Here is a 26,268-nt window from a genome sequence, read left to right as displayed (position 1 = left end):
CTGCTGTAAGCCAGAAAGGCCACTTCCAGAAAAAATTACTATCATACCTGGAAATCCTTCTTTGCCTGGTGTAAACACAGGCATTTAACCACTTGCCAACTGGAAGATTTACCCTCCTTCCTGACCAGGCCATTTGTTGCAATACGGCGCTGCGTTAATTTAACTGACAGTTGTGTGGTCATGCAACACTCTACATAAATGAATGTAGAATAAATTTATGTCCTTCTTTTCCCCACAAATAGACCTTTCTTTTGATGGTATTTGATCCCGTCTGCGGTTTTTACTTTTTGTGTTATAAACAAAAAAAAGACCGACAATTTTTGAAAAAAAACTATATTTTTTTATTTTTTACTATAAAACATATCCAATAAAAAATTGTAAAAATCCTATTTCTTTAAGAATTTAGGACAAAATGTATTCTGCTATATATTTTTGGTAAAAAAATCCCAATAAGTGTATATTGATTCGTTTGTGCAAAAAATAATAGCGTCTACAAACTATGGGACATATACTGGAATTTTTTTTATATATTTATTTTTTTTTAGTAGTAATGGCGGCGATCAGTGACTTATAGCAGCCAACTTTGTGGGAACAAGGAACACTAATGCAGGCCATAGATGGGTCGAAAATCGGCCGATTTTTCTTTTAAAAAAACGAACAATCGGTCGTTCAAGTGGCCGACGTTACCACCAATGGTAAAAAAAATCGGCCGATTTTCATCCCGTCTACAGCCGGCAAAAAGTGTCCCTGCAGAGAGCTCTGCTATTTCTGACAGTTCTCTGACAGTTCCTTGACATTTACAGCGGTTGCAACATTGTATCTATTTGTTTCCATTTAGGATACAGATGTTTTTATTCGGAAACAAATAGATACAATGTTGCAACCGCTGTAAATGTCAAGGAACTGTCAGAGAACTGTCAAAGAAATAGCGGAGCTCTCTGCAGACACTTTTTGCTGGACTGGAATTCCTCTTATTTTCATCCTACTTCTTCTTCTTCTTTTTCATCCTCATCCTCTTCTTCTTCTTCTTCATCCTCATCCTCTTCTTCTTCTTCTTCATCCTCTTCTTCTTCTTCTTCATCCTCATCCTCTTCTTCTTCTTCATCCTCTTCTTCTTCTTCCTCATCCTCTTCTTCATCTTCTTCTTCATCCTCATCCTCTTCTTCTTCTTCTTCATCCTCTTCTTCTTCATCATCCTCATCCTCTTCTTCTTCTTCTTCATCATCCTCATCCTCTTCTTCTTCATCATCCTCATCCTCTTCTTCTTCATCATCATCCTCATCCTCTTCTTCTTCATCATCCTCATCCTCTTCTTCTTCATCATCCTCTTCTTCATCATCCTCATCCTCTTCTTCTTCATCATCCTCATCCTCTTCTTCTTCTTCTTCTTCCTCATCCTCTTCTTCTTCATCATCCTCATCCTCTTCTTCTTCTTCTTCTTCCTCATCCTCATCCTCTTCTTCTTCTTCCTCATCCTCTTCTTCTTCTTCATCCTCATCTTCTTCTTCTTCCTCATCCTCTTCTTCTTCTTCTTCATCCTCTTCTTCTTCCTCATCCTCTTCTTCATCCTCTTCTTCTTTTTCTTCTTTTTGTCTTCCTCTTGCAGGTCACTGCTCATGCGCAGATTTTTTATCAGTAAAAAATTGGCCGATTAGCCCATTAATGCCACGAAAATCGGCCGATTTTTTTCCAACTTTACCAAAAAAAAAAAACGGCCAAAATCCCGAAAAACGGCTGAACAAATAGCCCACTAACGATCCGAAAATCGGCCGATTTGATTTTCGGCCGAAAGATCGGCCGATTTTCGACCCATCTATGGCCTGCATAATACAGTGATCAGTGCTAAGAATATGCACTGATCACTATATTAATGACACTGGTTGGGAAGGGGTTAACATCTAAGGCAATTAAAGAGTTAAATGTATGCCTAGCTATGTGCTTGGTGTACACTAGGTGGTGCTTATTCTAGGGGAAGTGAAGGATTGTGTTCCCAGCTTTGTAGGGACACACAATCCTTCACTTCCTCACCTGTTAGAACAGAGCTCTGCCTTGTTTACATAAGCAGAGCTCTGTTCTTTCTCCTGTCTGATAAACGGCGGGTGCCGGTGAACATCCGTCCACCGGGACTCTCAGATAGTCTTCTGCTGTGCGTGTTCACAGCAGAAGCGAGCTGCCGGAAGTACACACATGTGCTCCCTATGGCAGAAGTGCAAAATCAGGTATATATACATGATTTTGCACAGGAGGACTGCCCTGTAGCAGTAAAACTGCTGTAGGGTGGTCTTCAAGTGGTTAAGTCCCAAAGATTTATCTTCTTCCCTTACTAGAATCTTGACTTGACCAGAATTTGGCCTTAGGCGCGCTTAAGAGACAGATCTTAGCCTTGTCCATTTTCTTTCAAAAACCTTCATTTTCCCTTGTAAAATGGTTATTATAGGCGTTTCTTGGATTAGACGTCCCTTGTAACACTTTAATCTTTATGGCCATTTGCCCAGGTATGAGAGCTCCCTGGTTTTAAAATGCGTTAATATCTTGGCAACTTTAGTAATCTGCTCCTGAGTTTTCTTTTTATTGGCATCTTGCTTGGTTAATGTTTGTTGAAGATATCATCTTGTCTAGGCATAGTCGTCAGTTATTTAGAAAACTTGACCTTGATATCTTTTGCACAGTGATCTATACAGAGTATATGAGTGGTCTGTAGACACCTGTAGAGAGACCCAGTAAGTATGAGCCCCTTCGCTCATTGGCTCAGGAGGCATACAAGGCAGTTAAACTAGAAATATGTCCATTATGCCATACAATATGAGATTGTAAAAAATAAAGTTTTAATCTGGAGGTACACTCAAATCAAACTTCAATACTTATCATGGGAATGCACACAGCCTATAGCAGAGCTTTTGTTTATAACCACAGTCAGGTTTTTTATTGCTGTGTCCCCAGTCAGGAGATTTGGCTATTATAGGGCTTATTCACACACATGACTGAGGGGTGGTAAAAACAGCTGAACGTGGTTTTACCACCCCTCGGGCACCCACCTGAACCTTAACCTTAACTTTACAACCTGACAGGGTTGTCCACATGCTGTGCCAGATTATAAAAAATATTACAGGAGGTACTAAAAAGTTAAATAGGCTCTGCCAAACAACTTAAGTGCTGTTCAGTAACCAAAAAACCAAAACCTCAAAATATCAAGTGAACAAGCTGTTCAAAGCGGTTACATAGAAGGACAATGCGGTAAACTGACACACAACCAGTGTATAAATATAATGCTTTATTATTATCAAAAGTTATATGCAAAAATTGCCAATTGTACACAGAAGAGGATTAAAAACCTTTTAGTACACATCACCTCGTCCCAGACAACGTTGTCTGTGTAATCTTATATTAAAAATAAATGGCGTCATGGTATGGCCAAAATCAAATGACGTTTAGCAGAATGGTAGCGACACAATCCTGTCATCTGCTAAGCTGCAATCTCAACAAGGAGGTGTACTTCTAGGATATCATTAAGGTGTTGTATCCAGAACAGATCAAAAATGCCAAATCGGATTAATAAGCGTGAAGTCCAAAGTGTGTCACAAAAAATAAATTGCACAGATAGTCTTGTTCACTGGAATTAATGTGGTGTATAGTCCCAAGATGGAGTCATTGAATATGCAACTCAGTTCAATGGTTAACAAGATAGACCACCTTGGACATGCATGAGTATAAAGTGGCAACTCTCTGGAAATAAGGATGGCGGCAAATGGTAGATATTGGCAGTAAATTGTGGCAATTGTTGGCAGGAAGACACCAATTCCCTGTTTGCAAAGTGGACCTAAGTGATCCAATCAAACGGAAAAAAGTCCTTACAACCGGTGTGTGGCCTTGCAGGAGATATGTTCACCCTATGAACTTGTAACTGTCCGTCATTAGAAAGGCGCCATATCGCACATAGTAGGGTGTGTTGACTCACCAAGTGGCCGAATACCGGGATGTATAAAGGCCCATCCTTACTGCATTTAATAGTCATCGATGGGAAACCATGCTGCCGTGAGATGCCATGAATAGCTCAGTGTGGTGACACGCTTGCTTCCGCTGCACTCTGTGTTTTACCCGTGTGTAATGTGCATACCTCAATGGATTGAGGCCATCTGTGACGCCGATGGGCGTATCAAAATCAGCTTCGTCACCACACTGAGCTGAGATTATTATTATTATACAGGATTTATATAGCGCCAACAGTTTGAGCAGCGCTTTACAAAATGAAGGTAGACATTACAGTTACAATACAATTTGGTACAAGAGGAAACAGAGGGCCCTGCTCCTTAGAGCTTACAATCTAGGATTATACTTTAAAGTAAAAACCCTCATTGCAAAAAAATATTTCTCCATGGCTCCATGTGACTAATAAATATTGTAAGGTTATGTTGAAGATTGTGGGATTGGGAAATGTTTCCCAAAAGACTATTCCCTCTCTCAATGCCCCATCCCTCTCCACGTTGTTTCCTTAAACTTCCATTAGGGAATGTGCAACCGTCAGGTGTACAGTGCTGGCTTGGGAGATTATTTGGAATGAAGTCAGTCAGTAATTGCACTACAAGGGAGATCTTTGTAAGACAACCTAGCTACCCTATATCCGGAAATGGATTGGGTATGACTTTCAGTGAATGCTTTTTTGAAAAGACAGGCTGCAAATTAAAAAGGGTAAAACAATGGAAATATAAAGAGTATGCTGCATATAATTTCCCATTTACAAGGTTTTAGCCACATCAATACCGGGCACTCTTACCCCCTTCTTGCCCAGGCCAATTTTCAGCTTTCAGCGCTGTCGCACTTTGAATGATAATTGCGCGGTCATGCGACACTGTACCCATATGACATTTTTATTATTTTTTTCGCACAAATAGAGCTTTCTTTTGGTGGTATTTAAGCACCACTGAGTTTTTTCTTTTTTACTAAATAAAACAAAAAATAACCTAAAACTTTTGAAAAAAAACGCACTTTTCTTCGTTTCTGTTATAAAATTTTGCAAATAAATAACATTTCTTCATAAATTTAGGTCAAAATGTATTTTGCTACATTTATTTGGTGAAAATAATAATCATTTAATTTGTATTATTTTTTCTATTTTTGTATTTTTTATTACATTATTTTTTCTTTTTTTTTACAATTTTTTTTTTCAACACACTGACTAAAGCAATACAATGTTACCATAGTAACATTGAACTACTCTGGGCAAGTGATCAGGATTTTTCTTTTTTCAACACATTATGATTGCTCATACCAATGTATTTAATTGATATTTGCAATCATTGTTACTGAATGAAACTGATTCCTTCAGTCTTTTGTTGTGATTAGCTGTGATTGGGCAAAGCTGATCACATGCTGCAGATGGGCTGTGAATGGCCCTGTCTGTATCATGTAACTGCTTTGACCAGTCACAGCTAAAAACATAATTGTATGCAATGGATGGCATGACAAGAAGAAATCCATTGTATACAATTGACATGTGATCTGCTGTGATTGGTCACAGTGGTTACATGACACTGACAACAGGCTGGTGTAGTAATAGGTCATCGGCTGTGTCCCGTGTACACAGCCGGTGACAGATCGCGCGGCCTGTTTTGACAGGAGGTCATATGACACCCAGTCACAACAAGGAGTCTCCCGCCCGGCCATCAATCTGCAATAGGCCAGGTGGGAAGGTGTTAATAACACTTAAGACATAATAACTCTGTACACCTCCTGTCTTCTTGCAGTTTAATTACCGTATTTTTCACTCCATAAGACACACCTGACCATAAGGCGCACCTAGGTTTTAGAGGTGAAAAACAAGAAAAAAAATATTCTGAACCAATGGACTGCAGACATAGTACAGAAAATGACCAGAGACTGCGGACACAGTACAGGAGATAATCAGAGACTGCAGACACAGTACAGGAGATGACCAGAGACTGCAGACACAGTACAGGAGATGACCAGAGACTGCGGACACAGTACAGGAGATGACCAGAGACTGCGGAAATAGTACAGGGATGACCAGAGACTGCAGACAGTACAGGGGATGACCAGAGACTGCGGACACAGCACAGGAGATGACCAGAGACTGCGGACATAGTACAGGGATGACCAGAGACTGCAGACAGTACAGGGGATGACCAGAGACTGCAGACAGTACAGGGGATGACCAGAGACTGAAGACACAGCACAGGAGATGACCAGAGACTGCGGACACAGTACAGGAGATGACCGGAGACTGCAGACAGTACAGGGGATGACCAAGAGACTGCGGACAGTACAGGGGATGACCAAGAGACTGCAGACAGTACAGGGGATGACCAGAGACTGCGGACAGTACAGGAGATGACCAGAGACTGCGGACACAGTACAGGGGATGACCAGAGACTGCAGACAGTACAGGGGATGACCAGAGACTGCGGACAGTGCAGGGGATGACCAGAGACTGCGGACAGTGCAGGGGATGACCAGAGACTGCGGACAGTACAGGGGATGACCAGAGACTGCAGACAGTACAGGGGATGACCAAGAGACTGCGGACCTTTGGGGAGGGAGGGGGAGCAGGTACCTGAATTTGTCCTCCCTTTAGTGTGGGCACGCGGCTGACAGCCTTGTGCCCACTGCGCATGCACGAGAAGCGCTGCACCTTGTGAATGGCCTGGCGTCTTCTGGGACCTGTCATGTGTCCCAGAAGACACCGGGTCATTCACAAAGTGCAGCGCTTCGCGCGCATGTGCAGTGCGCACCCGGCTATAACAGCCGGGTGCCCACACCAAAAATGCCGGTGCCGGGAAGACTGTACAACGCTGGACCGAGGAACAGGTAAGGTCCTGCTGCAGGGAAGAGCTGAGCGGCCGGCCCAGTATTCTGACACGGTGGCGGCGGCAGCGGAAATACCGGACCGGCCGCTCCATATTCGCTCCATAAGAAGCACTGACATTTTCCCCCCCCTTTTTTGGAGGAGAAAAAAAGTGCATCTTATGGAGCGAAAAATACGGTATGCTTATCCCCCATGATTCATTTTTTCTTTTTTAACCCCTTTAAATGTTTCTATTGAAGTCAACAGTTTTGCATGGAGAGAGGTGTAGAGGGCAGGATGTTGTTTAGCACCAATAACTAGAATAGACTTCAGTGTATTGTGAACGCCTAGTTGACCTAGCTGCAAGGTGTGATGTGAAATTTACATAAATCTCAGCTTAGAGCAAACTTGGTGAATGCATGAACTTGTAAACAGTTCTAATGTTCCCTGGATAGCATTATCAGTGTATTGAATGATTGTACTTGGTGTCTGGAGTTGCTCTTTAGCTCACAATATGCAGAGCCATTTAGATCTTTTCATGGGTTCCATTATTCAGATGCCATAAACCTTTATAAACTTGCCCTTACATTCGTGGTTGTGACTCAGAATGCTTTTTCCTTCCTTTGTATTAGGGAATAACACTGAAAGAATTGGATTCCTTATCGTTTGATATGATCTTGATGAGTCCACCCTGCCAGCCATTTACACGGTAGGTTTGTAAAATAAAGGATATGTTAACAGTACCAAACACAAATAGTGGGGTAGATTCAACAACAGAGACACCCTCTGATGCAAGGCTTGAAAACCTTTTCCTGATCCTCTGCAGTTAATATTAGAAGTACATCTCTGTTGTTTTTCTTTGTAGTATTTTGAAACATTTATTTTGTTAAAGATGAGTTCTGTGGTAAGCAATTATTGTCTAAATACAAGGGACATGTGTGCTGTTATTTGAATCATGATGTTTATTGTGTATTTTTTTAAGATCTGTGTAGTAATATAGCATGAAACATTGCCTCTGTGCAGGAGCTTCCTGCAGTACAGACCGGTCACTGCTGCTCTTTCTTCTTGTACATGGTGACTGGTCTTGTCTCCACCCCCTTCTGTAGTTTTCTGCAGGCAGCCTGTAGTGGGTAGAGCTGCAGGGTACTTTTTATAGCTCTGCTCTCTGCACAGGCTATATACAGGACTGTGATAATGTTACGACTATTTGGTGAACGTAAAGTATATTTACAGTTGTACAACAAACACTTTTCTCCTGCGCTAGGAAAAGACTCAGTAGACCCAATAGGAGTGTTCTGGAATTTTCTGGAATATGCACTGCTGCTGCCCTCAACAGACCAGGGTGGTCCAAATACACTGGATGCAAATGGAGAAAAAAAAAATACCAAAATGTCACGATTTCTGCCAGGGGATGCAAACTTTTGATCAGGGCCATTTGGGTGATATCTGTGATCATTATGACTATGTGATAATAAATGGCTTCCTCTAATCACTATCCTTAAATAAAAGACAGTTTTTTTAGCATGATCAGTCATATTTTCAAAATCAATACCAAAATGTCACGATTTCTGCCAAGGGATGCAAACTTTTGGGTACAAATGGAGAAACAAAAAAAGGGCGCACCGACCTAGTGCATTATCGTTTAAAATATTTAGTTTGACATGCCTGTGTTTTTATGTCTATTGTGAGTATGATACTTTATTTTTTCAATAAATATTTTAAACGATAATGCACTAGGTCGGTGCGCCCTTTTTTTGTTTCTCCATTTGTACTCAAAAGTTTGCATCCCCTGGCAGAAATCGTGACATTTTGGTATTGATATTGAAAATATGACTGATCATGCTAAAAAACTGTCTTTTATTTAAGGATAGTGATTAGAGGAAGCCATTTATTATCACATAGTCATAATGATAACAGAAATCACCCAAATGGTCCTGATCAAAAGTTTGCATCCTCTGGAATGTTTGGTCTTGGTACAGAAACACAAGGTGACACACACAGGTTAAAATGGCAATTAAAGGTTAATTTCCCACATATGTTGCTTTTTAAATTGCAATGAGTGTCTGTGCATAGTCAGTGAGTTTGTTAGCTCTCATGTGGATGCAATGAGCAGGTTAGATACTGAGCCATGGGGAGCAGAAAGGAACTGTCAATAGACCTGTGTAACAAGGTAATGGAACTTTATAAAGATAGAAAGGGATATAAAAAGATATCCAAAGCTTTCAATATGCCAGTCAGTACTGTTCAATCGCTTATTAACCGTTTCAATACCGTGCAATTTTACACCTTCCTGCCCAGGCCAGTTTTCAGGTTTCAGCGCTCTCACACTTTGAATGACAATTGCGCGGTCATACAACACTGTACCCAAACTAAAATTTTATCATTTTCTTCACACAACTAGAGCTTTCTTTTGGTGGTATTTAATCACCGCTGGGGTTTTTATTTTTTGCTAAATTAACAAAAAAAGACCAAAAATTTTGAAAAAAAAACACATTTTTCTTTGTTTCTGTTATAAAAGTTTACAAATAAATAATTGTTCTTCATAAATTTAGGCCGAGATGTATTCTGCGACATGTCTTTGGTGAAAATAACCCAAATTAGGATGTATTTTTTAGTTTGTAGGAAAGTTATAGAGTTCACAAACTATGGTATAGATCTGAAAATTGATCAATCCTGAAGTACTGACAGCCAATCTAATTTCTTGAGGTCCAAGAATGTCAGAATAGTACAGATATCCCCAAATGACCCCTTTTTGCAGAGTAGACAGTCCGACGTACTTCATAAGAGGCATGGCGAGTTTTTTGAAGTTGTATTTTTTTGTCATAATTTTTCGGAAAATTAAAAAATTAAAAAAATTATTTTCACTATTTTTTTTTTTTACATACTGTCACCAGTGCAGTACAGCGTCATCATATAACTGGCATGGCGGTGAACAGGGACACTGGTGACAGTATGAAAAAAAAAAAAATATATATATATATATATATATTTTTTTTTTTATTATATTTAATTTTTTATTACCGTATTTTCCGGCGTATAAGACGACTGGGCGTATAAGACGACCCCCCTACTTTTCCTGTTAAAATATAGGGTTTGGGCTATACTCGCCGTATAAGACTACCCCCCTCTTCCAACCAATCACGGCAAGCAATGTACCAGTATTTTCTGTGCACACTGTGCACACTGCATACAAAGCCTGCTTGGATTGGGTGGGTCAGCTCTCCCTGCCTGCCCAGCCCTGCCTGTCTCCAAGATACCATAAATTGCACAGAACTGCCACAGACATTATAATATTAATAATTAATTACCGTATCTCATAGAAGTTAAGGGGACAAGGTCGGATGCAGCAGTACCATACCGGTACTTCCGAGCTGACGCTTCTGCACATGTCTTCGGCAGCAGTAGACGATCACTGATCGCCATTCCTCGCAGAACTGCATGAGACGTCGGATGCAGCCGTTCAGTGCTTGATTGATCGTGACTGAAACTGTGACATGCGCAGAATCACTGTGTATCCCTTCTCTGCATATCACAGTTTCAGTCAAGCTCAATCGAGCACTGCTGCATCCGACGTCTCATGCAGTTCTGCGAGCTATGGTGATCCGCGATCGTCTACTGCTGCCGAAGACATGCGCAGTAGCGTCAACCCGGAAGTACGGTAAGGTTTCAGCACAGCACCCGGCGTATAAGACGACCCCCGACTTTGTAGACGATTTCCAGGGGTTAAAATGTCGTCTTATACGCCGGAAAATACGGTACATTTTTTTAAATTTTTTTTAAGATTTTTTTTTTTATATTTTACTATGACCAAAGTAGTACAATGTTACCATAGTAACATTGTACTACTTTGGGGAAGTGATCAGTATTTTTTTTTTTTTTTTTACACAATTTGCTTATAGCAAAGAATTACTTTGCTATAAGCAAGCATTTACCTGAATGAAATCGATTCATTCAGCTTTTTCTTTTTTTTTTGTGCTTAGCTGTGATTTGGTCACAGCTAATCACATGACATGTGCATGTGATTAGCTGTGACCATTCACAGCTAGGCACTAGTATACAATGGATGGCATCATGAATGAAGCCATCCATGTATACAACTGTCATGTGACCTGCTGTGATTGGTCACAGCAGGTCACATGGTACCAGCAACGGGAGCCGGTACTCGGATCTGTCATCGGCCGTGTCCGAGGTGCACGGCCGGTGACAGATCGCACTGCTGCGCCGCTCTGCATTCGCGCAAATGGCGCATGTGCGGGAGCACGCCAAATGGCGTGCACCCGGAATGGAGAGACACATCTGAAGCCGCCAAACGGCCATTGGCCGGGCGGCTAATGGTTAAGAAGTGGAAAATTCTGGGATCTCTTGATACCTGGCCAAGGTCAAGTAGACCAAGAAAGATTGCAGCCATAACTGCCAGACAAATTGTTTGGGATACAAAGAAAAACCCACAGGCAACCTCAAGAGAAAAACAGGCTGCTCTGGAAAAAGATGGTGTTGTTTTAAGGAGCACAATACAACAATAGAATGAGCTGCATGGTAGAGCTACCATGAGCCAATGCACAAAGAAGGTTTTATTACTGTCTGTGTCTCCATTAGGGAGAATCACTCTCTCTATTTGTCCTGATCACCAGTGTCACCAGGAATGAAAGTGCGGGTAAATCAAACATTCTGACAGTGCAAGAACACAGGGAGAATCTTCCAATTTGATTTCCTCCCACTTCATGACGTCAATGAATTAATCGTGAATTAAGGAGAATCGCCCCAATAAAGGCCCAGACAGCCATACAAACCTGACATGTTCAAACTATTCTCTACTCTCGGTACATTCTCTACTACAACCCCTGGCAAAAAGTATGGAATCACCACTCTTGGAAAATGTTCATTCAATTGTTTAATTATGTAGTAGAAAAAAAAACTAATCGCAGGCATGCCACAAAACGATTTTCATTTAACATTTCAACCTTCTGGCTGTAAGAAACACTTAAAAAATAAAAAAGAAAGAAAACTGTAGTCATTTGCAACTGTTTTTGCAGATCAAGCAGAGGAAAAAATATGGGAACACTCAATTCTGAGGAAAATATTTTGGCATCATGAAAAAAAAACACTACAGTACACCACTAGTACTTTGTTGCACCACCTCTGGCTTTTATAACAGCTTGAATTCTCTGAGGCATTAATTTAACTATCGACAAACAGTCTGGCTCCAACTTTCTCTCATTGCAGTTGCCAGATTAGTTTTGCAGGTTGGAGCCTTGTCATGGACCATTTTTTCACCATAGATTTTCAGTTGGATTGAGGTCCGGACTATTTGCAGGCCATGCCATTGACATTATGTGTCTTTCTTGAAGGAACGTTTTCACAGCTTTAACCCTATGGCAAGATGCATTATCATCCTGAAAAATGATGTCATCATTACCAAACATTCTTTCAATTGATGGAATAAGAAAATTGTCCAAAATATCAATATAAACTTGTGTATTTATTGAAGATTTAGTGACTGTCATCTCTCCTGTACCGTTACCTGATATGCAACCCCATATCATCAGTGATTGTGGAAATTTCCATGTTTTTCTTCAGGCAGTCATCTTTAAACATTTCATTGGGACGGCACCAAACAAAATTCCCAGTATCTTCACCCTGCCCAATGCAGATTCATGATTCATCACTGAATATCACTTTCATCCAGTCATCCACAGTCCATGATTGCTTTTCTTTAGCCCACTCTAATTTTGTTTTTTTTCTGTTTAGGTGTTAATGATGGCTTTCATTTTGGCTTTTCAGTATGTAAATCCCATTTCCTTTAGGCAATGTCTTACAGTTCAGTCACAGACATTGAGTCCAGTTTCTGTCCATTTGTTCCTCAATTGTTTTGTGGTGCATTTTCTGTTTTCAAGGCATTGCTTTAACCACTTTCCCTCTAGAGGATTTACCCCCCTTCCTAAACAGACCATTTTTTGCATTATAGCGCTGCGTTACTTTAAATGACAATTGCGCGGTCATGCAACACTGCACCCAAATTAAATTTGTCCTTTTTTTTCCCACGAATAGAGCTTTTTTTCGGTGGTATTTAATCGCTTGTGTGGTTTTTATTTTTTGCGCTGTAAAAAAAAAAGACAACAATTTTGAGGAAAAAAACTATATATTTGACTTTTTGCTATTAAACATGCCCGGTAAAAAATATAAAAAATCTAATTTCGTTATAAATTTAGGCCAAACTGTATTTTGCTACATGTCTTTGCTAAAAAAAAAAAAATTCCAATATGTGTAAATTAATTGGTTTACATTGGAAAGTTATAGCGTTTACAAATGGTGGTATAGATACTGGGTTGTTTTTTTTTTTCGCTAGTAATGGCGGTGATCAGTGACTTATAGCGGGACTGCAGTGGGCATTCTGAGACTGGGGGGAACTGACTTGGTGTCATCCCCAGTGACACCAATATAGTGATAAGTGCTAATAAATAAGCACCGACACTATACTAATGGCACTGGGTAGGAAGGGGTTCACATGTGGGGCAATCAAAGGGTTAACTGTGTGCTGTTTCAGAGTAAGTAAGCTGTGCTATGCAGAGCCATACAAAGCAGTATACAGGAGCTGACAGGGGAGAGAACTGTATTGTTTACATACAGCTCTCTCCCTCCCCCCATCAGTAATACTCGGCAATCACCAAGTGCCAGCGAGTAATCACTGGCTGAGACCTGGTGATTGACAGCCGAGGCCGTCCCTACCCGGAAATGCAAAATCACGTATATACGTGATTTTGCACACCCTTGCCATCCTGTAGTAGTATTTCTGCTACAGGGTGGCGGGAAAGCGGATAGGTTTTCTATCTTGATTCTTTGATGTCTTCCTTGGTCTACCAGTACGTTTCCCTTTTACAACTTTCCCATTTGATTTGTACTTGGTCCAGATTTTAGACACAGCTGACTGGGAACAACCAACACCTTTTGCAACATTCCATGATGATTTACCTTCTTGAAGAAGTTTTACAATCCTCTCCTTTGTTCCAACTGACATCTCCAATGTTGGAGCCATGGTTCATGTCAATTAGCTTGGTGCAACAGCTCACCAAGGTGTGCAAGCACTCTTTTTTAACTGCAGACTAATTAGCAAATGTAATCTGATGCAGATGTTTGTTTTAGAACTGCAAAGTACATGGCGATTCCATAAAATTTTCCTCAGAATTTTGTTATTCCATATTTTTTTCCTTTCCTTGATCTGCAAAAACAGTTACAAATGCCTACATTTTTTCTTTCTTTCTTTTTATTTTTTGCTTCCTAGTGCTTCCTAAAGCCAGAAGGTCGGAATGTTAAATGAAAATAGTTTTTAGGCATGTGTGTGATTGTTTGTTTTTTCTTTCTACACAATTAAACAATTGAATGAACATTTTCCAAGAGTGGTGATTCCATGCTTTTTGCCAGGAGTTGTACTCTCATTTTGGCTTGATTTTGACTTGAACTATGTTTATCTGTACACGGATTTAATGTGTTTGCAGTGAAAGAAGGTGTTGACTACCAAATTATAAATATGTTCTTTCTTTTAATTTTTCTCGATAGGACAGGCTTACAAGGTGACGTGTCTGACCCCAGAGCAAAGAGTTTCCTGTATGTTTTGGAAGTCCTTCCAAGGTACAATGTCTGCTTTTTTGAAGTTTATTCTTGGCTTAAACACAGAGTGATAAATTCAGAATAACTGTAACGTGTTTTATAATACTGTTTAAGATACTTAAGAGGATGATTCCATTTCTGGAAAAAATGTTACCAAAAAAGATTTTCTAGTTTGATATAGAAAACTTTTTGGCATCCCTGTTCAAAATATACTACCGTGCAAAAGTTTTAGGCAGGTGTGAAAAAATACTACAAATTAAGAATACTTTCAGAAATAGTGTGTATAGTGCGTTTTTATAAGTTAACAAAATGAAAAGTAAATGAACAGAAGAGAAATCCAAATCAAATCAATATTTGGTGTGACCATGTTTTGCCTTCAAGACAGCATCAATTCTTCTAGGTACTCTTGCACACAGTTTTTGAAGGAACTCGGCAGGTAGGTGGTTCCACACATCCTGAAGAACTAACCACAGATCTTCTGTGGATGCAGGCTGCCTCAAATTCTTCTGTCTTTTATGTAATCCCAGACAGACTCTATGATATTGAGATCAGGGCTCTGTAGGGACCAAACCATCACTTCCAGGACTCCTTGTTCTTCTATACACTGCATATAGTTCTTAATGACATTGGCTGTATGTTTGGGGTTATTGTCCTGCTGCAGAATAAATTTGGGGCCAATCACATGCCTCCCTGATGAAATGGCAAGATGGATAAGTATCTGTTTGCATTCCTCAGCATTGAGGATGCCATTGATCCTGATCAAATCTCCAACTCCATTTACAGAAATGCAGCCCCAAACCTGCAAGGAACCTCCACCATGCTTCACTGTTACCTGCAGACACTCATTATTGTAACACTCTCCAGCCCTTTGGTGAACAAACTGCCTCCTGCTATAGCCAAATATTACAAATTTTGACTCATTTGTCCAAAGCACCTGCTGCCATTTTTCTGCGCCCCAATTCCAATGGTTTTGTGCATAATTGGGTTGCTTAGCCTTTTTTCCATGTCAGAGGTATGGCATTTTTCCATGAAGACCACTTCTGGCCAGAATTCTCCAGGCAATAGATGGGTGTACCTGGGTCCCACTGTATTTTTCCAGTTCTGTGCTGATGCCACTGCTGGACATCTTTAAATGTTGAAGGGAAGTAAGCATGATGTGTCTTTCATCTGCTGCATTAAAGTGATATTAAAGCTTTGTTTTTAATTAAAATAATAAAAATATTATACTTGTTAACATATTATACTTATTAACATTGGTTTTGCACAGTGCAGCCCCGATCCTCCTCTTCTTTGGTCCCCTGCTGGCGCTCCTGGCTGATTCCACCCCCCTCGTTTAGGGCAGGCATGATCCTGAGCCTCCCTGTCTGTGTCTATTAGCCCTGCTCCCCTGCTCTCTCATCACTGGACTAGATTGACAGGGGCGAGAGCCAATGGCTCCCCCTGCTATCTATCTGCCCAATGAGGGGGGACAGAGGCAGGAGAGCCAGAACTCTTCTGCACAGTGCTGGATCGACATCAGGCTCAGGTAAGTATAAGGGGGGAGGGGGGAGTCTTTAAGTTGCCTTGACTGACCACTACATCTGCAGTCCTCGAACTTGCCCATTTCCTTGTGCTTCTTCCAAAGAGCTTGAACATCACATCTTGAAACCCCAGTCTGCTTTGAAATCTTTGCCTGGAAGAGACTTTGCTGATGCTGTATCTTGTGTCTTGCTGTGCTCTGTCCTTGGCATGGTGTATGACCTGTGACATGAAATGGTCTTCCACAACCTCACCTTAGTAACAGAGTTTGGCTGTTTCTTGCCCAGTTTTATGCCTCCTACACGGCTGTTTCTGTTTCACATAATGAATGTATTTCAGCCTGCATATGAAATTGAGCACCTGCTTGGTATAACTGGTTAATCATACACCTGACTCAAATCCTACCAAGTCCCTGACATTGTACAAGTGTGCAAGTGTAAGAATTGATGCTGGTTTGAAGACAAAGGATAATCACACCTGACATTGATTTGATGTAGGTTTTTCTTTTGTTCACTCACTTTGCATTTTGTAAATTTGGTAAAAATAAACAATTAAAATGTATATTTTTGAAAGCATTCTTACTTTACAGCATTTCTTCGCACCTGCCTAAAATGTTTGCACAATACCGTGTAGATATGTATTTATGGAATATGCAAACTTATTTTGTTTGCAACTATACTTGCCTCGGGGCATAAAAATACTGCCTCGGGGAAATTAAAAATACTATTGTATTTTTAAAAATGTGTATATAGTGGCTTATTCATCTGTGAACACGTTCTTGTTGACCACTACAACTGCAAGCCGGACACTTTTTTGATTGATTACAAAAATTGATGATCTCGTCCTCCACATGAATTTATAAGAATCCATATTTACCAGTATATATGAAATTATACATAGATGGTCCTTAGGCTCTTTATAACCATGTAGGGGTGCCACATGTATACTGTATATAAAAACACATCAAAGTAGAATTTTGTATGGTTAATATGTGCTATATAGCATGATGAGATTGAAGGTGTAAAACTACTGGACTGATTTCCATCTGTCTTTGAATTGCTATAGTCCATCTGCTGCTTTACAGGCTAAAGTAAATGGTTTCCACGTTTTTCTTATATGACGACTGCAGCTGCTGAAAGGAAAGCTTTTCTCCTTGAAATGTGAATTTTTATAGAATTATTAATATCTGCATATCTACAGGAAGCTGCAAATTACTGTGCTTGGCTTTTGCTGCTGCCTATATCACATTGCGGTTGATTTACTAAAGGCAAATACACTGTGCACTTTGCAAGTAAAGTTGCTGCAGAGCTTAGTAAATAAAGTAAAACTTCTCTTTGCAAAGAATACCCAATCACATTCAAGGAAAATAAAAATATAGAATTTTTGCTTGTACATGTTTAGATGATAGAAGTCATCAGTTACTAAGAAGCTCATTTACTAAGCTCTGGAGCATCTGCAGAGTGCACAGTCTATTTGCCTTTAGTAAATCAACTCCTATATGTCTTCTTCTGAAATTGTATCATATGCTTTTTATAGGCAAATATGTATACATATAGACTACGCATACTTCCAACTTTTTTCTATGGTTGAACTGGATGGACTTTTCTCTTTTTTCAGGCAGATTAACTATTTAACTATGTGATGGTATTTAGGGGAATATTTAGGGGCCCTTTATATGAGAGCTGAGTTACAAATCATCCAGATTGGAAGTGGAATATTTAGGAAGGATCGGTTGGTCAGCTTTTATGGTCACAGGGCTATTTTTTTAATTTTAGCTGCTTTTATGGCAGATCATTATCATTTACATGTGTTTTTTGATCTAGTAGTTTCTTGATGAGATGACATTGTGGCTCTCTGCGTGCAGGAAATTGCTGGGAAATTCACACTAGGCATAAAAAATGCCTTTAGCTGTCTATGTGCATTAACCCTAAAGGTGGAACAGAATATTTGTTTACTCTGTTATGAAAAATTACACTTCTGTTTTTTTAGGTGGGGTTTGGTGGGCTTCCTGGAGTTCTGTATCAGGGTTCCAATTGACAGCAATAGGACTGCCTGCATGGGGTTGCTCAGAACACCTTTGCATCCCTGTGCAGGTGAACACAGCTCTCTATTAGTGCGCGGCCCTTGTGAATGAAGCCTTTAACTACACTGCATCACAGACTGGCTTTCTTTAATTACTTTATACTTTTGTGCTCAGAGTGTAATCATGGATACTTTGTGTTTAGACTTCAGAAAACTCCAAAATACATTCTTCTGGAAAACGTGAAAGGATTTGAATCATCTGAAGCACGGTAAGACTAGAGTTTGGTTTAAATATTAGCTATAGTAATAACACAAAGTTATGCTAACACACTTCATGGTGTGAATGAATACAGAATAATGGAAGGACTGAATTACTTACCTTTCCTAGAGAATTTGTTTTGGTCCTGGCCATAATGTGATTGGGAATTTGGTCATACGATCTGTGCTAAAGAGGAGGGTCAATTGAAGAGACCCACTCACCAAATTGCAGTTAAAAGCTTAAGGTGATTGCAGCCGTATTAGTGCACTTGCGACAGAAACAATTGAGTACTGACGTGATACTTTTTTTATTTGCACTAACATACAATTTTGTGTAGTACTGCCTGGACCTTGAAGAAGTGGACATCCCCCGAAAGCTTGTCCTCAAAATTGTATGTTAGTGCAAATAAAAATCACGTCACTACTCAATTGTTTCAGTTAAAAGCTTAAAAATCTCACATATTTTTAATGCTTGCTTGCAGTGTTTTAATTTTCATATGTTTTTTTTTTTAATTCACTTGCAGCGGGGCCACTGAACTTGCTAGAAAATTTGACTAGTCAGTTCCCTAGAACAGCCTCCTCCCTCCTTGCATGTCATAACCCTCTCATTACCTGGGAGTCTCTAATTACTGTCTTTGTTAGCCCATGTTCTGCCACTGGGAGAGTCTGCTGGAGCTATGGACATCAGATCCAAGATGGTGGTGCTCAGCAGCACTCCTAGGGCCTTGAAATGTCTAGGCAAGGGAGACTTTTAGAGGTAAATAACATGCATAACATATATTAAATGCACATATAATCTTATGGCAGATTGTTGTTGAAATTGTTGGTTTGGCAGCAGGGTCCCTTTAATCAGAATTCTGATCTTCCCCATTAAAGAATATATAAACCCAACATGTCATATTCCTGATATGTGCCTGCTGTACCATGTACTTGTGTGAAAAAGTATCTTGTTTTTTTTTGTACTGCTTTCTTTGTGTGTAATCCCTGGTGTTCCTGCCAGTCCCTCTGTTTTTCTAATAAAAGCTGACCACACTAGGTAGGAGAGCACAACCTGGTCAGTTCTCTAGCTGTGCTAGAACCTCAGCCAGCTCTCCTCCAATGATCAGACTTGTCCTGACACCCCCCCTGCACAGCCTTTCACTGGGAAGGTTAGTGTATGTTGTTCCCCTCCCCCAGTTCTTATGCAACTGAGAACAGAGGGTATGTGATCCCTTATAAAAAAAAAAGGGGGGGGGGGTATATATATTGTTTTTTATATCTATACATAAATGTTTTGCCTTTCATTTCTATTTTAAGCTAAATGGGCTATTTTACAAGGTGAGGGTTTACATATACTTTTAACAGAGATCACATGACTAAGTGTCCAAGCCTTCACCCATGTGGCAAGGGTACCAACATTTTCTCAAGTCAAGGTAAGTATTTCAATTCTTGTGTTGCTCTTTATTCATTTATCCCTTTGTTGTTTGCATAGATATACATTAGGTAATGTGTAAAGGTCCAGTTTAAAAGGATCACATTTAGCTCTCTGCACTAATGCATGATTGCCATCTGCACAAGATCTGCTAACAGTAGCTTTTATCTGCTGCCGCAGTTTGAGCTGTCTATGCGGAGTTATCAATACTGCTAATCTGTCATAAACTCAGCATGTCCTGGAGTGGAAAAATAACTGCACACGTTTTTGCAGGTAAAAAGGGTGGAGATGGGGGTGCTGCATAGTAACATGTTACACTCTAAATACGGGTGTAACATGTTACTAGATGTAAACTTAGCCTTTATAATTCCAGGCCACCTGCAGTTTCTCCCTACATCATCATTCTCTTCTGCCTGCTTGTAGAAAAAACCTCACAGTGTCAGAAATAAAACCTAGAGTCCCCGATGTCAGTGTGCACTTACAGTGGCTTTTACTTCCAATCTTCTGAAAATGTTCTACTAGCAGGGTCATTGGGGACTAGCGGATGTGGGTGGCCTGAAAGTTCCAACTTACCTCTTTTACTGCACTGCATCCTCCATCAGTCAGTTTGCGACACTTCCAGATGTGTCGGATGCATGTGTCTCTTGGCACTCCATGATTCCATTCACCAACCCTATACATTACTGCAGAACTCAGCATTGACATAGGGGTTGGAGATTGGAGTAACAATACAGGGTAGGGGATACAGGCAATCTGATTCTCCCTGAAGTGCAGAAGAGAGCGGTTGCAGTCCAGAACAGAGGGAGAAGGTAGGAGACATACATTTAAGAGCTCTTCTATTGCAGGGAGGTTTCATCTTGATTTTCCATCACCTGACAGGTTTTCATTAAAAAATACCTGGTGCTCCTGCCCTGAAAGTCCTTGTTCCTGTTATGAGTGAGTGCACTGGGCGCCCTGGTTGCCATTGTGTATATGCTGGGTGTTCTTTGCACTCCTGTACCTTTAAGAGGGGTGGGCTCCCTGATGTGCACTTGCCCTTGGTCTATCCTTTAAATGCATGTGCCTCTACTATGGGGACTCTCAAATTTGTAGAGTTAGGACCACAGAATATCAGGGTGCCGTGATGTGGCTCTGTGGCTTACATATGTATTTGCAAATATGTGCTAATTAAACCCCTGTTTTTAACGCATAATGTTAGACAGGTTAATTTGGTTGTTGGCAAGCTGGCTGGCCAGTTGACTTTCGAACCCTTTTTTTATTTTTCCTTTATTACTCACATGCTTTGCCCGGTTCACGTAGTCCTTGCTTCATAAGCCAGTTATTGACCGGCATGGGTGCCATGTTTTACTTTACTGCCTGACAACTCTCCTGCTGCATTGCCACCCTGTCACATGGGCTTCGAATGATGACTGTAAATGGCTACTTCAACACAAGCTCTGCTGGTACGGTCCACTATTGTTCATATCAAGAAAGCCCCCCCTTCCCGAGTAATGACTTACTGACATCATTAGAAGGCATGTAGACTGGAAGTGGTTCAGGAGATCAGCAGTGTTGAAAAGAAACACAAAGGGTGAAAAGAGGTGAAAACGAGTGTTCTATTAAGCAAAATTTTTGTTGTTTATTGTACAGAGCACATTAGCAAACTTGATGTAATTGATTTATGTACTACATCTACTTTAAAGTGAAATTAAAGGTCCGTTCATACTTACCTGCTCTTTGTAATGGTTTTGCACAGAGCAGTCCCGATTCTCTTCTTTTCGGGTCCCTTTCCAGCACTCCAGACTCCTCTCCCTTGACTAGTGCCCCCAATAGCAAACCGCTTGCTATGGGGGCACTGGCACATGCTTGTTCCCGAGCCCTGCTCTATGCATCCATAAGACACATAGAGCCATGTCTTGGCCCTGCTCCCTACTCTTTCCTCATTGACTCACTGGCTGTGATTGACAGCCTCAGCCAATCAGGAGAGAGAGACCTGGAACAGCCGAGTCTCCTGTGCACATCACTGGATGGAAATGGGGCTTAGGTGAGTATTAGGGGGGCTGTGGGGGGAACAGCACACAGAAGTTTTTTTTACCTTGAAGCATAGAATGCACAAAGGCAAAAAACGTCAACTTTTACAACCACTTGATTATACAAGGTAGAGAATAACAAAAATGCAAGCAAATGAAAGCAAGCAGTCACACTTAGGATGGGCATGCAGGTGATCTGCACAGTTTGGCAGCACGGTGTACAGAGAGGTTGGACAATTTATTGGAAGAACTGAGTTCTGCTTAATAGTTTTGTTTCATTACTAGAGGCACCTTGGTCAAAACTTTGCAGAACTGCGGATATCATTTCCAGGAGTTCCTTCTCTCCCCAACATGTGTAAGTAATGACTTCATTCTGGTTAGAGAATTTTATTATTTTTTTCTTTTCTGTGTGTTGGTGTAACATTGTACTTTGTGCTTGTTTCTTTTCCAATTGCTTTTTTTTCCTTTTCGCCCCTATGTATATACTCAAGACCATAGGCTGTTTTTTGGGCAAAAAAAAAAACAGTACTGTATGTGGATTTAGAATGGATGTACATTTCCCTAAAGGGGCACACCAGCCAAGAGAAGAATCACCAGCAAACATCACCTAATTTTTATTTTTGTTATTGTAAATGTGTTTTAAAGGACAAGTTCACCTTTGGAACATGTTGCATGTTCCACCTGTTTTTAGGGTGGAACATGTACCATTGTTCCATAGCCCCAGCCCCCCCCCAGACAGATAGTATGGGGAGAATTTTCCCTGTACTATCTGTCAGATTTGAATACAGCGTGGCCGTGTAGGGCTCTGCCCACACGGCCACATTACTCATTCACAGTGTTCTGTGAATGAGTGCCTACAAGTCCTGGCAGTCTTTAGCGGCTGTCGACTTGTAGTTTTCAATGAACTACCTGTGGAGCGCCGTGGTAGTTCACTGAAGTTTTCTGTGCGTATATGGCAAGCAGATATTCTGACAGGTCTGCAGGAGACCTGCATGGTATCAGCGATCTACTGATCACTGGTGCAATGCTTTCCGGGCTCGTTTGGACAAAAATAATAAATGCACATTTTTTTTACCTGCAAAAAAGTGTGCATTTATTATTTTTGTCCAAAAGGTGAACTTATCCTTTAGACATTAACGTGAAGACTTAATGCCCAAATCCAGAAAAAGGTAAAATGCCGCTTTGCAATGGTTCTGACCCCACATTGCAAATGTTGAATGCTCGTTTACGTCTAGGGGATGGAATAATCAGTTGTACTTACCTGATACTTTTCTCCCCCTGCAGACGATGCTCCCCTATGCTCCAGCAGTGGACTGTCCCAGTGTCCCCCATGTATAGTAGGCTATGGGCCCTATATTGGTCTTGATGACATCAGGGTCATCCGACCGCAGAGCACAGGGGAGTAGAGGCTGTGGGGACCAGTCTTTGTAGCACAGAGGAGCCTGTGGGGCATCAGGTAAGCAAAACTGATTTTCCTGGTCCTCTAGGTGCAAATGAACATTTAGCCCTTGCTGTGCGGGGGCAGCCCACTGCATGGGAGAATTTTGACTGTCCCTGGAGTTCAGCTTTAAAGCGTATGTCAAGCCAAACCTTTTTTTTCCGTTTCAGATGGAGTTGGGAAGGATTAAAATCCCTGTTCGGGTTTTTTATTGCTATCCAGGGCCCCTGTTCCGCCTCACTTTCACAGTGACAACAGTTTCACCAGACAGGTAGTGAGGGTAAACAAGGAACTCTGACAGTGAGAAGTTGAAAAAACCTTCATCCTTTTCGTACTTTACTACTACTTTAAAAAAATGCGTTTTTATTCCTGTCTATATCCTTCTTGTAGAATTCCTCCTGCTTCCAATTTGTTGAAACAATTGTCACTGGGACAGTAAAGCTGGTCATGCATTTTGCAAATGGAGTGGCCTGCCAGTCTTGCTCCTTTCAATGAAGGAGTCTGCTGGAAAAGTTTCAGCTGGACAGTGGCTGCATTCAGTCAGATGTAGGCACTGTTTGCGTATGTCAACAGCTGGGAAAACCTGTTGTCAAAATGCAATACCTACAGTGGGGAATTCGTCCATCTGCACTGCAGGAGGAATCTGTTATGTTTTTTCTTCAGTCCACAATGTATGGCAAGTTTAAGTGAGGGAAACTCTCCCTAAGGGCTTGTTTACACTGCAACAGTGTACAGTACAGCATGCGCTTTTACATGCATTAGTTATGTGCTTGCAGGCATTTTCTATGATTTTGTTTTCATAAAGTTGCATTTACATAGGTTTGTGATGCATTTACAAGCAAAAATGCAGCGAGTTGTATTTTTTTTTTTTTTAAATGCACATTAACCACCTCCTGTCCGGCCGTTGTATATAAATGGTCGGACCGTGGCACTGCAAGGTCGGGTGGCCGTTTATAAATGGCCTCCCCGCACCTTGCTTGTGCGCGCTCCCTGGGAGCGCGCAGCACCGCGATCTGGTGCTCGCTGTGTCCTTCGGAAGTGAAACACCGATCGTCGGACGGGACCTCTGTACGAGGTCCCGATCATGTAATTGCTGATTGGCCAATCAGTGATCACATGCAAAGTAGTAAGCAAGATGTCACTTGTGACATCATTGCTTACTACGTGTGAAATCTGTGAATGATCACAGAGGTCACATGGTCCAAGGCTATTCACAACAGCCTTGTACCATGTGACAAGCTGTGACCAATCACAGCTCTCTCAGTAGTTCTCAATGGCTGCAAGAATGCAGGCAGAGAGAAAGAGAAATGATTGCTTTTACATCCTATATGGGTGGAAAAGCAATCAGTGTAAAAAAATAAAAAATCATCATCACCCCCCACAAGTAGTGTACTGCTAGGGTGACAGTATGTGAAAAAAAATAATAATAATATAAAAAAATTAAATAAAAATGTAAAAAAAAATGTTTAAAAATTATAATTTTTGGTTATAAACGAATTTGGCTTATTTTGTTTTTACTAAAAAGGTAACTGAATAAATTTTGGCCAGGATTTATGATGAAATATTATTAATTTGCAAAATTTTATAAGAAAAACACCTTTTTTCAAAATTTTTTGGACTTTTTCATTTACATAGCAAAAAAAATAAAACTCCCAGCGGTGAATAAATACCACCAAAATAAAGTTTTATCTGTCTCAAAAAAATGGTAAAAAAATTCATATGGGTACAGTGTTTCACCAAAGTGTGTTGCGCTCCTTATTAATTTATAATATCTTTTTTAGTACTAATAGCCCTCCATTTATATCCCTCAAAATAACTAATTACAAAAAATAAATAACGTGTATTCATACAATTAACCACAATTGAGTATTCATATATAATAATAACTAAATACCCGAAAAAAATATATTTTTGATTATAAAACCTCAATAATTAATAATATAATAAATATCAGTGATTATCAAAATTATTTAATATTAAGCAAATTTCATAATAAATAAAAAATTTAATTTACAGAAATAATTATAAGAGTACAGTGTTGCATGACCGCGCAATTGTCATTCAAAGTGTGATAGCGCTGAAAGCTAAAAATTGCCCTGGACAGGATGGGGGTAAAAGTGTCCGGACAGGAAGTGGTTAAGGCACTGCAGTGGTATGAACTAGGCTCATTGCAATATATAAATTTTTCTTGTATACGCGTTTGTTCTGAATTAAAAGTGTATTTGACTGCATTTGGTGCAAATGAGCCCTAATGGAGCCCAGAGACAGCAGTAAAACCTGACGGGTTCTAATACTTCCTCACTCTATCCAAAGCTTTGGGTTGATGAAGGAAGCCCTTGGATACTTTCCATGCTGTTGGACTGTAAGAACAATGGTCTCCCTGTAGAGGTGTGAATTCCCTCCCACCATCTGAGTAGTAGCTAAAACTCTCCAATCAGCAAGAATTGTGAGCTTTGCTTACTGCACAGCTCTGGCATTAACATACATTTAGGCACCAATCATAGTTTGGGATTACAAATTGCACTGCAATTGTGATAAAATGTGCCACGTGCGTTTGGGTGCCATTCATTCTTAATGGTATCGCAAACGCAGTTCGATTTTGCTGCAATTTTTGCAGGATCTTCTTTTGGGCAACAGGCTTTGTACAATGCATTTTGCCGCGATTGCCGTGCAATTCTGTCATGTGACAGTCGAGCCAAAATCACACTGAATTTGGGATGCAATTAACATTGAATGGCACCAAAACATACATGGAAATTGCAGTGCAATTTGGAATCAGAGGCAGAATCACTGCAGTTCTTCCTGTCATTCCAAATCGAGACGTGTGAATGGGGCCTTCTGTTTTTCCTAATGTGCATGCAGCCTTTTTTTATAGATTCTTTCTACATTGTTATCATCTGATGATCAGTAAAAAAAATTTTAGTTTCAGAAGGAGAAGAGCAGTGAGCTTAGTGCAGCATCTGGAACTCGCTACCCCCATCCATCACCTACTCTCCTTTCCTTTAGGCGCACCCTGAAAACCCATCTCTTCAGGGAAGCCTACCCCGCCCTCACCTAATTGCTGATCTCCTCCGCTCTTCCCACCACTCCATCCCCCACAGCTATTTCCTCCTGTACCACTATCCCCTCCCTCCTAGATTGTAAGCTCCAAGGAGCAGGGCCCTTGAACCCCTCGTGTATTGTATTGTTACTGTACTGTCTCCCACTA

At 40.6% G+C, this 26,268-nt stretch overlaps 1 protein-coding gene across 2 annotated transcripts in view; it reads left to right on the top strand.

Moving 5' to 3' along the window:
• TRDMT1 (tRNA aspartic acid methyltransferase 1) overlaps positions 1-26,268 on the top strand; it is an 81,460-nt gene that overhangs the window by 32,800 nt on the left and 22,392 nt on the right. For both annotated transcript variants that reach the window (XM_089693705.1, XM_089693704.1), the window contains 4 exons: positions 7,432-7,508; positions 14,354-14,425; positions 18,148-18,213; positions 21,908-21,977. In XM_089693705.1, the coding sequence (XP_089549831.1) occupies positions 7,432-7,508; positions 14,354-14,425; positions 18,148-18,213; positions 21,908-21,977 (285 nt within the window). The remainder of the gene's footprint in view (positions 1-7,431; positions 7,509-14,353; positions 14,426-18,147; positions 18,214-21,907; positions 21,978-26,268) is intronic.

This window comes from Staurois parvus, unplaced genomic scaffold (assembly GCF_062004578.1).
Source record: "Staurois parvus isolate SC_StPar_1 unplaced genomic scaffold, SC_StPar_1.0 ptg000636l, whole genome shotgun sequence".
In the NCBI taxonomy this organism is placed as follows: Eukaryota; Metazoa; Chordata; class Amphibia; order Anura; family Ranidae; genus Staurois; species Staurois parvus.
Note: the sequence above shows the minus strand (reverse complement) of the source record. Positions and strands in the feature narration are given on the sequence as shown.